Source organism: Varroa destructor, unplaced genomic scaffold, assembly GCF_002443255.2.
Source record: "Varroa destructor unplaced genomic scaffold, Vdes_3.0 BEIS01000006.1, whole genome shotgun sequence".
Lineage (NCBI taxonomy): Eukaryota > Metazoa > Arthropoda > Arachnida > Mesostigmata > Varroidae > Varroa > Varroa destructor.
In genome coordinates this window covers 25,349,456-25,365,488 of record NW_019211459.1, presented here as the reverse complement: position 1 = coordinate 25,365,488, position 16,033 = coordinate 25,349,456, and the positions used below count along the sequence as shown (strand labels likewise).

General features: G+C 43.5%; 1 protein-coding gene and 1 long non-coding RNA gene across 7 annotated transcripts in view; one reads left to right on the top strand and one right to left on the bottom strand.

Moving 5' to 3' along the window:
* Positions 1 to 16,033, bottom strand: part of LOC111252970 (uncharacterized) — a 75,038-nt gene that overhangs the window by 4,480 nt on the left and 54,525 nt on the right. For 3 of the 6 annotated variants that reach the window (XM_022811683.2, XM_086992450.1, XM_086992449.1), the window contains 5 exons: positions 15,698 to 15,908; positions 14,972 to 15,425; positions 9,402 to 10,604; positions 8,826 to 9,090; positions 8,225 to 8,378 (listed from right to left, as the gene is read on the bottom strand). In XM_022811683.2, coding sequence (XP_022667418.1) covers positions 8,225 to 8,378; positions 8,826 to 9,090; positions 9,402 to 10,604; positions 14,972 to 15,425; positions 15,698 to 15,908 — 2,287 coding nt within the window. Of the gene's footprint in view, positions 1 to 8,224; positions 8,488 to 8,825; positions 9,189 to 9,401; positions 10,605 to 14,971; positions 15,426 to 15,697; positions 15,909 to 16,033 lie in introns of those variants that run through there. The other 3 variants (XR_015329912.1, XM_022811685.2, XM_022811687.2) reach the window with 3 other exon arrangements.
* LOC147755021 (uncharacterized) overlaps positions 1 to 16,033 on the top strand; it is a 49,621-nt gene that overhangs the window by 21,826 nt on the left and 11,762 nt on the right. The window lies entirely within an intron of this gene.

The window sequence follows — 16,033 nt, the reverse complement described above, 5'->3', positions numbered from 1 at the left end:
TTATATTGGTTTCTTTTTAAACTTTGGCGCACGCATTGGAAAGATTCAAGCGATGGCAGATTCGATACCCGGCACAGCGTTGCGGTGTTCAACTGTCAAAGAACTTGACTTTTTTGTGATACATCTTGAAAATATTGGGCTCCACTCTGTAGAAACAGATCAGTGCGCTTGACAGGATCAGAAATAGATTTCTACGTAGATTCAACTGGCGTGTAGCGTTTTCAACGACTATACTGAGTCGACATACCGACTCTCTGAGGATATCAGTAACTCTGATCCCTTCAACTAGCTAAATGTGGCTAACTATGATGCCGGCCAATGGCACTTCGGCCGTAACTCTAATCGAACCGTCGTAAATGCTTTTGCAGTTATACAGATCGTTTTTATGTGGACGGTCAAGTTCATTCTATTCTATTCTATCACTATGGTACGTTATTTTAGCGTCCCCTTAATTACTGATTAAACAAAACATTTCAAGTCAAAACATACAAGTCTTGTATTTATTACACTGGCGGCGAGCTGATGAAGCAGTAGATTTTATTTATATATACACAGCCATGGTAACAATCCGGAGTAATTCTATGTAAAAAAATGTGCTATATTATAAAGTTCGATTTTCCAGTCTAGAGTCAGAACGAGACTAAATTGACAATGAAAGGATCTGGCAGTACGAAAAGGTTATGATTATAATAAGCTTGCTAGGTCTGATCTCTCGATTGTACATTTCGATAATAATTTTCGGGGAAGCTCTCCTATACCTTTCCATTACTGTCTCGGAATCTTATGATAATGATAAATTGTTCTATTTTAATTAGGAAAGAATTTTTTTGTCAACAAAAACGATTTTTTTTTCTAGTCAACAATGATTATTTATTAGAGGCTATCTAATCGTCTCGGTAGAAGTTTGCACGTCAAAGACACATAGCCCTTCTATCTAGCACTCCGGCCAAAAGATGCCTTATTTTTCGTATGCAAATATTCTATAGATACACAACAGAATACATATGTGCACGCTTCATTTGCGCCGCGCAGCTTGTTCGCCCCCTACCGTAAAATCCTATACAGGCGACCGTGTTGTACATTGTTGCCCATCGGACCTTTGCAAGGTATGAACCCCATGTGCGCATAGTTTACGGGTGTGTCATTAGCGCGTCCCCGTAATATACTTATTTAGTTGAACGACAACAACAACGAAGCAATGGGCGTACGACAGGAGGAAAGAGGGTCGAGCAAAGGGGTGTTTCCACAAGTGATCATAGCCGGCTTAAAGATTGCAACAACTTGAACATTTCCGAAGTTCTGCCAGGGCAAAAGTTGTCTGAACCTGATCGGGTATATTTAAATGTAATATATGTACTTTTATCAAAAGAAGTAAGATGTACCTCCTGAAGCGGCTTCTGACCATCGAAGCATAGGGCGTGTTCGTTAGTATTGCGTTAGACTGTGCGCTTTCACGTAGTGAAGGTATTTCTATTTGTGTTAATTCTGGCTTGATGGATGTCGCAAAAATTACGTTTAAGCACAACCGTATTAAGAAAGCTATCTTAGAGTAGCTTGAAACGAGAAGCTAGGCTGAGAATCTAGAAAAATTTAGGAAACGTTTTGACAAAACTTTCTTCTAAGTAATGAAAGGCAAAATTTCGTATGTAACTCAATTACAATAACCTAAGAGCTGTTCCTGTATTTTTGTTTGATAGGTCCCTTCGATAATCGATGGTATACTTAGCCACGATACAATTTTCGTTTACAGACGTTATAAAAGGATGCAGGAATTTCTAGACGAGTTGTGTCATGTATTTGAGCTAATACGTAAAGTATGAATTGGCCCATCAACTCAATATAAGTTCTATATATAAGAAACTTCAACACAGGATAAGCCAATAGCCAGTATCATCCCGAACCTACCAGGAATAAAATTAAGGCTCTTGTAAGGATTCAAAATAGGCTGCATACAAAGCTGATTCTTAACGGCAAAGAAAATATCAAATCAGTTGAAGCCACGAGCGACGACGAGTCTGCTAGAGGCAAATTAAACTAAGTCACAAATCGCTATACGACTGGACTAGAAAGAGAAAAAACGAGAGATACAACAAGCACTGTGTATTAGTTTTTGAACGAAGTAACTTATCGGTTACTAGAAACACGGTCCGACTAACAAACAGCACATGAGACAACAAAGAAAATGCGGTAGTGAATAGCTGATACGACTACAGACAGAAGGTAATGATGAGAAAAGGCGAGAAAGATTCGAAAAGAGAAGTGCTTGCTGTTGATGTTTGTATTAGACACATTGTGGCCTAGATTTGAATGCGGGTATAGACACACTTGGTTTTAAGCCATCCGTCTAATGGCCCAACGGTGATGCCAGACGTAGAAACCGACATATAAAGATATCTGTAAAGACACGAACAGTTAAAGACAAGGCCGTTTCTAGCAAAAAAAAATAGCTAGCGGCAGCCTAAAATAGACGATGATAGAACAATTACGAAAATCGGATCACTGCAATCGGCCGTGAAGGGCAGAGCAGAAACGGACCAATCGGAGAAAATACGTAGGCGGCCATTATGAACATGTTGATATACCTCAGTCACTACGTAACGTGCGCTGGTCTTGGTGATTGGTATCTGTGCTGTGGAGGAGGCTTAACCTAAAATTTGCCGCCGTCATGGCGTTGCGGTTTGAAGTCGTTGCTTCTCAAATAGAGAAGAATTTTCCTTTAGGTATATAACGCTAGTATTTATAGATATTAAAGGTAGCCAGAAATTCATTAGGAAAATCATCTGATGATTTCTGTTACATTTATACATGCTGTTTAGGATAGGTGTTGGTGATATAAGAACAGACCGCACTGGACGTAAATTTTTTAACGACGTCCTTGCGTCATCGGCAACGTCTTCGAAGTACATTCATGCTTAGTTTTCCAGGTACATCATACAAACATTGAGAGTTTTGTCTGCGCGTTACTCGTGGCTAAAAATTTTTGTAGGCAAATCATTTTCAACAGCTGGGATCCGCCTACGGATAGAAGTACGGCAATAAATAATAATGGGTACAATTTCGTTTGTAGCGTCTGAAGAAAAATTACCCTCTCGCGGCGACATCTCTCTATATGTTAAGGGCGCAATCCTACAACAGAACCCAGCAGTGCCTTAATGGAACACTTTGGACATGTTTACCGTTTTCAGGAGACTAAACCCCCGAGGAATGGAAAGCTTCTTGTGCATGGAACTGTGTTTCTACAGTTCTTTATAGATTGGTTCGCTTCTATGGAAAATGCACTACCATCACTTAGAAGCTTCTAGAAAGGATGCTTAAAAAAGTAGGAGTCACCGACCTCCCATCCCATATCACTTGGTGGTTAAATGGTACCCAAGCGTAAGATACATTTGAAGCGATCTTCCTATATCTACTTGATTTTTTTTTTTGCGTCTCAAGAGATTTAGGCTGTCCAACATTTCCAGTTGAAAACGCTATTAGCTTGAAAACAATAATCACAGGCCAACGCGTGCTCGCCGTTGCGATTAAGGCTGCTATTCAATTGCCAGCCTATAACGATTGGATGACCTATTTCGATTGCTGTAAATTTAGAATAGAGCTTTTGAGTAATGGACCGCTTCACTAGTGAACAGAAGTCTCATTTATCTTAAACCAATAACTGGTACCTGTTTTCGATCGCCCTCGACCGTCGCTCGTAGATTTGACGTAAACCCAAAGCCGAACGAACTTCTTTCGGCTATCACCACAGTTAGAATCTGTTCCGTGCCCGCCTCTATATTTCGAAAAAGAGCAAAGTAAACGATGGCAATGCCCTTCGAAATATAAAGCCCATGTTAACAACAGATCGAAATAGTCTATCAGGCGGAATCTGTTGCTTATATGCAAATGCCATGAGCAATTCGTAACGGCACTCGAAATGTACACCTGAACACTACCTTAAACGGCCTCTCTGCTATTACAAGTAGGGCAGTGCCCAATTGAAAACAAATCTGTAGACTTATTTGTATCCAGTCGTTCGTTATCTGACGAATTGAGTAAAAGAAACCGTAGTATGCAAATTACGATCCAACAAATGTCTCATACTTCGTTTAATCTCTATTCATAGCCCAATTCATCTCTGCTCAGACAACTAAATAGATGACACCATCGTACCTCCGCTATTGACGGCCTGCATTTCGCCATCGGCAGGCTTGGGCGACAAACGGCCAGGTCCATCAACACGTTCAATGGCCTTCCGCACGAGAAAGCAAATGGGCCATAATAACCCAAGCAAAGGGTACTGATGCATATTAAATGCTCGTTACGTCATCAGGGGCGCTCACTCTTCCACATTCATACTTAGTTAATTTGTGCGCGAGCTTCTCCATATTCTAAACGGATATAAATAGTTTCAGAAAGTGGAAAATAATGCTACCAACAGATTACAACAGGGATCCGCTTCGCGACGAGTGCCGCGATCTGCCTTGCCGTTGTTGCTATTTTCATTGTCTGAGTTACTATGTCTCGCGCCAGCGGGGCAGACGCGTCTTTATATGCGATTCATTCACATTATCATGAAAGCACGATGGACCTACCAACACTTCGTTCGCCTCCTGTGAATGACAGTTTGCCTTATGTCACGAGATGCGGCAGCAAATTGGCCGATCGATGTTAAGTAGTGCGGAGAAGCACTCGAAGTTATCACATACCGTTTGGTACAATGAAGAAATAATTAGACAGCAATCAATATGACTGTTTAACGAAGGATCCGTAGATGTTTGTATAGCGTGTACTGGCAAGGGGCATCCTTTTCAATGTCGCTAGGGGCCTGAAAGCATAGATGATTGAGAGGGCCCATCACGTATGAGTGTCCACAACATTTGCGTCGAGCCTGTGGGCGGTAGCGGGTGAGGGTCCGGTGGCACTGCCATTAAGCAGCGCAGCTGGTTCAAGTTTTGTTTTTTTTAAGAACGTTTCAAGTTAGTTACTCGTAAGGGTTTACAGAAGAGCAGAAATAAACACGTTTTGTGTCTACTGCTGCTTGGGAATTGTTCAAAGATAGCTTGTTATACGGCTATGGATCGTCCGTTCTCGTACTGGGTTCTGATACAGAGACGTTCCGATATAGCATAAGAACCTGCAAGTATAAGATGGCGTCGATTCAGATGTATTTTACACACGCGTAAACAAGTGCTCCTGAGATCAATCGTTCGATTAAATTTCTTGTAGAAAGAAGCAATTCAGTTGTGAATATTTGATCGCCTTGAGAATTGATAAACGTTGGATACTGCTTTCTTTCTGTTTCGTCGCACTCGTTTCTGCATTAAAAACGTGATGCGTTGTTGCTATGAAAAGAGTGGAAGTTTGCCTGAAAAGCAACATTTTAAACAATAAAGCAAGAAACTATTGCACATCTCTTCCAATCGCACTTCTACGGCGCTAGCCAAGAGAACCTACGTATCCGCAAACGATTTAACCTCAACATTCGCAAAAACCTAATTTGTATTATAAATATGATCAATGTTCCGCTAAGCACAAACCTTAAAACACACCCCACCCATGTGTGTGTTCGTCTTCAGAGAGAAGGATAGCAAAAGTAATTAATATGTTGTATTTCTTACTGGAGTAACTCCTTAATTCAGAAAATGCGCCTCAGCTAAAATTGCTTCTGCTGCTGTTTCTGTTGGCCAGCTTCTTGAGAAGCAGGTTATGGCAACATACGCAGAGGGAGAACAGCCAGCTTAGTACAGGTTCGCTCTGTATAAGCATAGGAAAGTGTAGAACAGGGATGTGTCCGGAGTTTGTGTTGGCTGCCGTCACTAGTGATGTGGTCTCGCGGCAACATCTGTTCACCGTCTGCAATAACACCCCCATCGCCACCGCCATAGTCGACGCCGTCCGTGTCCAATGTGGCGGTCCCTTTCAGAGCCCTCGATTGTACTCAGGGGTTAGTACGACTCGAATCGGCCTCCGTTGAGTAGCGACCATCAGCATCCACCTCTTTCCCCGCCTTGCCCTTATTTCTAACCGCTTGGCCTCGCGTCGTGCTCCGACGAAATGGGAAGTAGATTCCGGTTTTTGTGCAACTCACCCATCTGCAGCCACTCGGCTGAAAAGACGAAGCAAAGCCGGCCAATCTTCGAGGTTGTTCCGATTATAGCAGTGAGCAGACTGAGACTGCTGAACCGCTATAGCGCCACTAACGCTAGTTGTAACCGTAGCCGCTGGCCGCTGTGACAACTGGCCAAAGCGGGCGTCCCACTAGAAGTTTGTAGGCTTTACAGTTACATCTAAAGCGACGATGAAACGCTATCTCTGTACGCTCACCGATTTCTCTAGCTATTTTTCCCTTACCCACTCACTCTGATTTCTTCTTCTTGCACCCTCAGTCCGTATACTGTACCTAAGACTCACTCTCTTTTCTCCTTTCTTTCCGTTGTACCCCTTTCCATCCATGTTGCTATGATACTGCCGCTTGACTTGACACTAGTACAACTGCTACACTTGCGATCCAGCTGCGGAAAAGAGCGACAATCGTCTCGCATCGAAGAATTATGGTTTTTGGCGTCGCTTGACGATAGTAATCCAAAGAGGACAAGCGGTCCGACACGAGGAATGCCATCGGGATAGAACTACCAAGGCGGGTCTGGTTTTTGGATCTTTGGGTTTTTAGTCTTCACAGTAGTTCTGGCTAAATTTCAAGCGGCGGTTCGCTGGAAACGGGACGATGACAACGTAGCTTGACACCGTACACAACTGCCAAAATATCACCGACAACAACACTTTTATAGGGCTATTCGCCATTGTGAACGGTGGGCTTCATCTAGTAACTGGTGCTAACCGGTGGCTTAGTTCGGCCGCTGCAAAAGGCTTTCGACTTCGACTGTGTTTGGTTGGTGACGAGAACGAAGATTGAATGCAATCGGATAAAAGGTGGAAATAGGAAAAAGCCTATCGAAAAAAAATGGTAAGGTCGAAACAGAAAACAGCCACTAAATACCAGCAATCTCCCCAGAGGTAACAAAGGCTCCCATAGATGTAAAGAGCAGTGAGACGTAGCTGTAGTATACAGTCGAGTTCTGGTGCGTCAATGGTCTTTGCCAGCTTTTGCCAGCTAGGACCTTGGTTAGGTTGAGCTAACTTTCCATTCGGTAAGCGAACGTTTTGCTCCGCAGATTTCATACAGGTTTTGGCAGTATCTATGACCACTGCATGAAATCTGCGGGATTGAGACAGGGTGTAAATTAACATATAATATTCTAATATGCAATGCAAGTAAAAGTATGTAATTTTTTTTACTGAAATATCACGATTTGCTAGTTAGCGACATCTTTATGCATTACTGTAAGCCCTATAGAGACATTTTCCTAGAGAAATAGCTTTTGCTTTAACAGAACATATCTCCTTTTTTTTGGTGGTAAATTGCCCCGACTAGATGTACGAAAGCTAGTTATAAAAGACTGCTTGACAAAGCTTCGCTAATCATTAAGAGCTACTTTACCGAGAAAGATTTAGCGCACATAAGTAAGATGCGTTATGCTGCTAAGTATTGATAGCTACTCAAAAATTATTTTGTCACTCTATAGACGAATATTACCTACAAATAATTGCGGCGAGATAGGGTATTGTGTTCCGTCGTTTCAACTGATAATAAGCGTGGTTTTTTTTACCTTCTCCGAGAGAGCTTGACACCCGGAAAGCTTAGCACACTGCCTGTTACGAATTGATAAGAGCCAGCTGACCAGGTGAGATTTAAGTATTAGGTAAAGACCTGCGTTATGATGACCCCACAGGGTACCATTTTAAAGCAAACCTCTATGCTTAACTGGAACCGACTGGAAGGCGCAGGACTGTTGCTGCAGTCCTGCTGCTTCCTAGTTCATATTTAGAAATGTTCTACGTCACTTTAAAATGTATCTATGCATAGAACAAGCGGCTTATGTATGAAGAGCGACGGCACCGCTTGGCGATGATGGTATGGCGAAATTGGGTGCATTTGCTAAATCGGTAAGCACAAACGCTGCAACACTGATTGGTTAAAAGGTAGGAAAAATCTGCTTTATTTCTAAAAATTTGATTGTCTTCCATTCAACCGTACTGAAGATTCCCCCTTCCTAAATTATGCATTTCACTGAAAGGTCATAACAGAACAATATTTAGGAATCAGCCCTGCGGTCACTTATCGTTTGGTTGGTCTTTTACTTGTATCTACTATCCGCAATAAATTCAATAATAGCAAGGTAGTTACCTGATGAGCGTCATCGTGAAAGCCATTCCGACTATGATACACAATCCAATACACGATCCGATAATCCACCAGTAAACGTGCAGTTGTGCGGCCATTCCCTGGCACAAGTTGGGATCTTCATCGGCGGATGTTACACTGCTTCGGTATGCTTCTGCTGGATGAAGATTTCACCAAAAGACGGATACCCAGGCTGTCAAGGTTAGGATGGATTGGGCGTTCTATTTCGCTTATTGGACCACAATCTATGCCCGGGAACGTGTTTGCTGTTTTAATGAGTTCCACAAGGAGTTATAGAATATATCGTATAAGAAATTTAGGAACAAACGAAGGTCTTAAGCTGCGAAAGTTCTGCCCTCCCCCACTTTTATTTAGTTTTATGTAGTTGTATTTGATCAATTTACTTCCTGTAACTTAGCTAGGTAAAATGAGCTTATACCGTTGAGTAGGTCTTGTTTAAGGCGTGATGCGGCCTTATTTGTCTTGTTCTGATTTTATTTACTTATCTAAATGACAGCGAAGTGCTCTAATGACAATTTCAATAACTGCTATATTCTCAGTTTCTTCTTTGTTTTACTTTGCATTTCCTATTTCGCTAACTAACCGGGGCTGTTGCTGTCGTCGTCGTTGTTATCGTCACCACTTTTCGGATTCGTCACCTGCGACGTCCTTGGGGGACAGTTCGGCACCCCATTGCAGACCAGTTCCTTTTTCAAGCATACCATCGACTGCGTGCACAGAAACTCGCAGTCTTTGGAAAGAGATACGAGTGTATCTGGCGAAGATGGCGTCGGAAGGATTTTTACTTGTGTCCACCATAAAGAGAAATTTGCAGACGATCCGTCCTTTGAACGGAACTCAAGCGGAACCTGCACAGCGAATCGGCCATCAAACCAGCGAAACAATCGAGCAGAATCCATGTAAAAATTAAACGACTCTTCATTGCGCACTATTCACAATAACAGTGCTGAAGATTATAGTAAAAAAAAAAAAAAAAAAAAGAGACAGTATTGAAATTATATGAAGTGGAATAAGCGAGTAAGCTCATAAACTATATAAAGATATATTATATTACCATTATTAATATTACTATTATCTCGTTTTCATTTATGTCGCAGACAATTTTTATGGTGTGGCTCAAGCAACCTGCCAGCACCGTTAGCCTATTATAGGTACTTACATAGCCAGCGTGGATGTGCTCCCTGCGTAGTAAAACCGTGTGAGTGACCGGTGGATTTGGGCAAAGTGCAACATCATCAATCAGAAGATAGTTCGCCGAACAGTTACTATATTGACTCAGCGCATGGAAGAACTGCAGACGAAATGAGACGTCGTGATCTGCTAACAAAGGGGCCGTCCATCGGCAGTACAGCGGCAGACTTCTTTCGAGGCCGAGCTCGACTGGCAGGTTTGCATGCGTCGTCATTGGCTGCGCCAACGGTGGGAAATGTAGGCTGCCTTGAAGATCAAGCCCCAGCCGCTCCGGACCACATCTCGTGTCCGAGTAAAATATATAGGATACCTCCAACATTCGGTCACTTTGGGTAAGTTTTGCGACCCGGTGCCAATCTGGTGACGGCTTGAGGCGCAAGCCGAGATCAAGGACCGGCCCGATCGAGACAACCCGATGGCTTTTAGCCGTACCAACCCGACACAAACAAACGGTCTTTTCATGTTTGCTCTCGGCAAAGATTTCAATTCGACCTGGCCCGTGTGCCGGACAGTCGACGTCGCAGTTGTCCGTCTTGACTTCGAACGGTGCACTTATCGTGAGTTGGACTCTGCCATGGGGCCATTCTCGGGCATCGAAAGAATAGTTGCAACCGACGGGTCTCGAATGTTCGATGAAGTCCTTATAGCCAAGCGAAAAGCTGCCTCGAGAGTGGGCGTCACCTTCGGACACCTTGAACTTCTTATTGCAGTTCATCGGCGTCAGCTTGTTGTCATAGATATTGGCGCTGACATGTTTGACTTCAAACGAGAACGTAATCGAGCTGCCATCTAAACTTCCGACCGTGGACGAAAAATCGACCAGCATTCTATTTGAGGTAGACTCGTAAAAGGTGCGGGGTGCCTCGGACCTAGGCCGGTTCGTGTCACAATTTTTCGTGATAATAAAACGCGGGTCAAGCTCGTGTGAGTCATAGATGCGGATCGCCTCCTCGCAGAACGTTACTCGCTCGACGCGGAACTGCGTAAACTCTAGATGAATAATTTCGCCTAACGGCGCGGTGAAGCGATATTGGCACGAGGTATTGGCAGGATACCACGATCGGATCGAATTGTACGAATGAACGGTAGATGAGACGCTCCGCTCGATAATGCATGCACCATTTCGAAGCTGAATTGTTTCGCCACCGCCTTGATCGTAGACGCTATCAGCCTGCAAACGTCAGGTAGAAATGCGCGCAAACGAAAAAACTATTCAGTCACAATGAAAATAGAAAAAAATTAAAAAAAAAAAAAAAGAAGTTAAATGGACGCTCACTGATGTGGTGAGCTACGGCCGTTTATAATGGGAAACGACATGTTTCACTAAAACAAGCAAGATTATACTAATGATAATTAGTAAACAAATATAAGGAACAAAGAAACACTGGAAGCAAAAAGCCGGTACATCTCAGGCGTTTCTCTCTATCAGACTGTCGAAAAAGTATTGATCGTTGCTTTGGCTGGACGGCTTTGAAGTCACATAACTCAGACGATACGAGTCGCGTCGGGTTGGTGTTATAATTTTAAAGCCAATAGTTAATAGTAATAGATGTTCCATTCACTGGAACGCTTTTAGCTAGATACACTTCAGATAGAGCGGCTTGAATATAAATGTAACTTTGGTAAAAAAAAATCACTTTATAAGCTTACTGCGATTGAGACCTAAAGGCTGGCCAGACCCATCCATGAATCTATGCTGTTTATGATCAAGAAACGTTACCAGTCTAGGAATTGTATTGTTGGTTTCTTTCTTTTAATGTTGATATGAAGTTTGCAGCATCCCGTAGCGGCAGACAAATTAAAAAAGTTAAGTAAGTCATTACAAAATCTATCCATGATATTTCCAAGGAACTAAATACTTGTTACATAACATTCTTAAATTATTTGAAGAAAGCTGGGTACAAAAACGTTCGATGTTTGGGTGCCACACAAACAGATGCGAAAAAATTGCGTTCTCATCTGCAAAATACTACACAAACTTCACGAAATTGGGCCATTTCTAAAAACCGTTAACTAGCGGTGTTGGAAAGTAGATTACATGCGACAATAATGGGCAAGTTAGAAACAAAAAACAAAGGAGTATGTTCCACAATCTGTCGCAAAACTCAGGCTCGGGCCAAAGAGGCTGACGCTATCTTCTTGGTATGACCAACGGAGTGGTGCATTCTCGGCTCCTGCCGCCTGGAATAACAATTGATACGGACCTCTACCGGCAACTAACTAGATTACCACAAGATACCAAAAAAAAAAGACCGGAACTAGTGACTAGAGAAAGTGTCGTCTTCTAGCATGACAATGCGCCATTATGTACACGTCTACCAGAAATGAGTAAAACTTGGATTTGAAATTTTAATGCATTCAAGGTATAACCTGGGTTTTGGGCCGTCACTACCTTAACGGTGTTAATTCAATTCAAGAGACGGATTCACAGATTTTCGCCCAGCTTTTTTTTTTCGATTAGTCACTCACAGTTCTAAAATGATGGTAATATGGTGTTACAAGAAAAATGACAGAATGCTATTGATTAAAATTGGGCATATGTGGTTCTGTCGTATCACTTTAGAATGTAAAAAAATTGCCAAAAATGGTTAACATTTTTTCGACAACCCAATATGAGTACTCTGTCTGGTAGGCTGACAAATGTATCCAAAAGATTGCATTTGATTATGAAATGGCTGAATATAAAAAAATACCTACGTGAACTAAAACACTTGTAGTCACAAACGTTGCAACTAGGAGATTGCAGGCACTGTCCAATGCTAAGTGATCATAGTTTGCGATACAAACATACACATGCGCGTATTCTTATTAAATAACATTTAGTTAATATTAAATAACATAAACTCATCCCGACATTACATGAAGCTCTGTTACAGTGTCCGGTAGCCTATAACATCGCTTCACGCAGACGCTATATCACCGACAAAATGCATGGTTTCATATTGTTAAACACATGTCGTAGCAAACGCAAGACGTCCTGTCATGGTAACACACTTGTATACATCCACAAAGTTGTATGTATATAAATATAATTATAATGACTAGCTATGCACTAACATATCTAGCTGCGTTCACCATGATAGCTTCGCTCCCCCGACTTCAGCACCACATCAGATCTATACACAAAGAAAGGGCAGACGCACGTCCGTTTATCTGTGGCCCCGCCCTCGTCACATTTGACATCATAATCTCCGGAGGCGTACGGAAGCGCAGACGAGCCGTTACCAACGGCCTTGCTAGCCCAGAGGGTGACCTGGGTGAACCGACAACACTGAGGTGCATTTAGCGGCACGCCAATCTTCCCGGTTACTCTGCAGCAGGCGTCTATGGCATACTTGCCCGTTTACTGCGGCACGAACTCGCTAATGCGTGAGCCCTGGTCGAGCCCTATTACCCCCCCCCCCCTCACCCCACACTCACACACGTCGACCCAGTGACGGCTCATCGCTCTAGCAGCAGAATCTACAATACTTATTTCTTCTTCTGAGCGTCCAACCACCTCTTTATGTCTATTCTACCAGAGCAGTTTGCACTGGTTGCATGGACCCCATAAAGCATTAGGGGTAGTCGCCGTCAGACGAGGGACGGGCTCCACAAATGACTCTAAGCAGAATGAAGGAGCTCTCTGCGAGAGTGGGTACCGAGCCAGCTGAGCTGCGTTGTGATCTGCGGATATTGTCCATAAGTTTGTGTAGCTATTGCGTTCGTTTCTAGCCCAGTTCGCTAGCACTAAGACAGGGAGCGCTACGCAGAAAAGTAAGTAGGGGTTCCGAGAAAATCTAATTTGCTACACGCTACTGAATGTTCCCCTTCGAAAATTCCTGCCCTCGTAATCGGCATTTTCTTTGCTTTCGTCGCATACCGTCACCCCGTTGTTGTAATGTTCCAGCGCAGTATTCGGTGCTGTGGTCATCGTCATTGCATGAAGGACTCCCTGAAGTGTCTGTCCCTATATATATATGTCGTCCATATAAGTATGTCGACAGACAATAGAGAGGAAAAGGCCAGTGTCACGCCGTAATGGGACCGGCGAAATTTCAAGATATGTGTTGTTCTACAATTCAGATTCTGAGGGTGCGTCTCGTTCATTGTCAACTAAAACGAAGAGAGTCCGCAGAACAGAGTCGGCTGGCCGTTTTTGCCTCGTGGCTCTAACCTTTACCGCCGTACTTGGGTAAACGACGCACCGATGACTGGCGCAAGGACTCTAGCTGCGAGAAAAGATTGCGTGCCGAAGAGAAACAATAACGTGGATGGGCATAAAAAACATGCGTCAAACACGTACGGAACGAGAAGAAGGGAAAGCTTTTCAGCTGGCTAGCGGTTTATACGTGGTCAAAGCGACCTAGACAGAATTTCAGACTCAGGCAGCTATGGATAAGAGCGGCACGTTAGCAGCTTCCGTAGCAAGGGGATGGCAGGTTGCTACTCAACCAAGGAGAGAAGAACAAAAGCAAGATAACCGTCGGGTATACTGTATTGTAGAATAAAGCGTATCCGAGTAATGCAAGACGGTCAAAGCAGGCGTTGAGATGGCTTTACCTGGGCGTAGAGGCAAAGCGGAGCAGGCTTTTCACTGTTGTATTCATGTACCACCACGACAAGAGAGTATTAATATTAGCATCTTGTTTTAACACAGGTACTTACTATGCATATTACTGTCGTTAGGGCCTGTGTTATTAAGAGGGGTGTCACTATCCTAGCCGCAGATCCACGAGATCCCAATCTGATCTGGCCCGAGCCACAAGTCGAATGCGAATAGACCTGGGCAAGCAGGCGAAAGACGAGCCTTCTTTGTATTTTGAAAAAAATAATGGACTGCTGCACGTCGCAGTCGACACAGTCTGCAGGACGTTTACAGAGCATTCAGCTAACAGCCTGGTGCCTGTGGCAGACTTTACCCATTTAACACGATTTGCAGCAATTGAGGTAAAAGCGGGGGAACTTTACATGCAAGGGCGGTGGACTCCGACGATGGCGAAAACAGACCTCAGTTCTTGCATTAGAGCATCGGTAGTGAACCGTATAATTCCGGCACTTGATCATCTTCAAAACGTACTCAACGGACATTCAACTCGGAGCTGCCCCGTTGCGGCCCATTTCCCCATTCCATGAATAATCTCAAGTAGCGTGTCGATGCCTACCGTGAACTTTTTTTTTTCTCTGAAATGACCTCTTCTGTTTCAAGAATATCTTTTCCTTATATTAGCTCCTCCCATAGCTTTGCACAATGTAGCCCTCTTACATCACGTTATTTCTTCCAAATTGTCACATTCTTCACCGTACCCCGTTCCTCTCTGTTACCTTTATTTGTCCTTACGTATGCGCGTTGGCGTGCGCGACTCAGCACGCGCTTTCATGATCGCCCTTGTTTATCTCGGCTGATCTTTTTCTCAGAAGCTGGAGTCAGAAACGGGTTCGTTATGTACCGTATGTTAAGAACCGTATCAACATCACGTAAAACGTAGAGACTAACAAGACTAACCAGGCAGTTGAGGCAATGACTTAACTCCCCAAACACTTTTTGTTTCAACCGACCTTAAAATGAAAACCTGTGTTGAGCAGGGGCCCGGCAGGAGAGCTCACGAACGTAACGAGCATTTCGCTGCTTGAAGCCACAATGTTGGATTTGAGACGGCCGCGCCCGCAGAGAGTCGTGATGACGGGATGATCCTCTGTGGGTCCGTCGAAGACGCGGACATAATCGAAGGGACAATCCGCCGGGTCCCGCGAGATTGGCCTGGGAAAACACATCAGAAGGTTGTCGCACCGAAGTCCGTCCACATCGAAAAATGTCAAATCGAGGCCGACGAGGCTTTGACGCATGTTTATGCGGAACTTGCACGATAATCCTCGCGGATAGATGCCTGGATAGGCTGGACTCTGCACAAAACACCGGCCTGGCGCGCAGTCCTTGAACAACCGATGGCAATATGTGTTTTGGACGGGCTGACCTCGTCGATGAGGATAGAGATTCGAGTACTGACCATATCTGGGGGTGTAAATTAGAAACAAACGAAGAAATCAACGCGGAAAGAAACACCAATATAAAAGGTAGTGAGTAACGCTTGCTATAAAATGGCATAAAATTTTGCTTTTGATGCAGCCTGTGTCTGTCAGGCCTGAAACATTAGTTTGCAGTACACTAATTAGTGCTATTTCCTTGTATGTTATTGTTGCAACGCGGTATAAACTGCTACATAACGCACTAAGCATTACGATGCGATTGCGTTCATACGCTTATATGGAACTGTATCTACTTACCTAGAGGCGACTTCCTGTTGCTGTTTTACTGTCGCCTCGAACTGCATGTAAGTGTCAGGACCATACTCATCAGCGTGGAATACCACCTTTACGTATGGAGTCTCAGAAATGAACGTTTTCGGTGAATCGATTTCGCCGCAATAAAAGCCCGGATTTTCCCGGTTGGAGATATTTGTTTCTCGGGTATATCCATCGACGATTTGTATATAACCTATAAAGAAGTACAGAATAAAGGGGAGCTTGCTATGCTATTCGTTCTGCTGAAACGACAATAATATTTATGAGAATTATTCTGCATCACCTGGTCACGTACAGATAGCGACCTTACTACGAAGA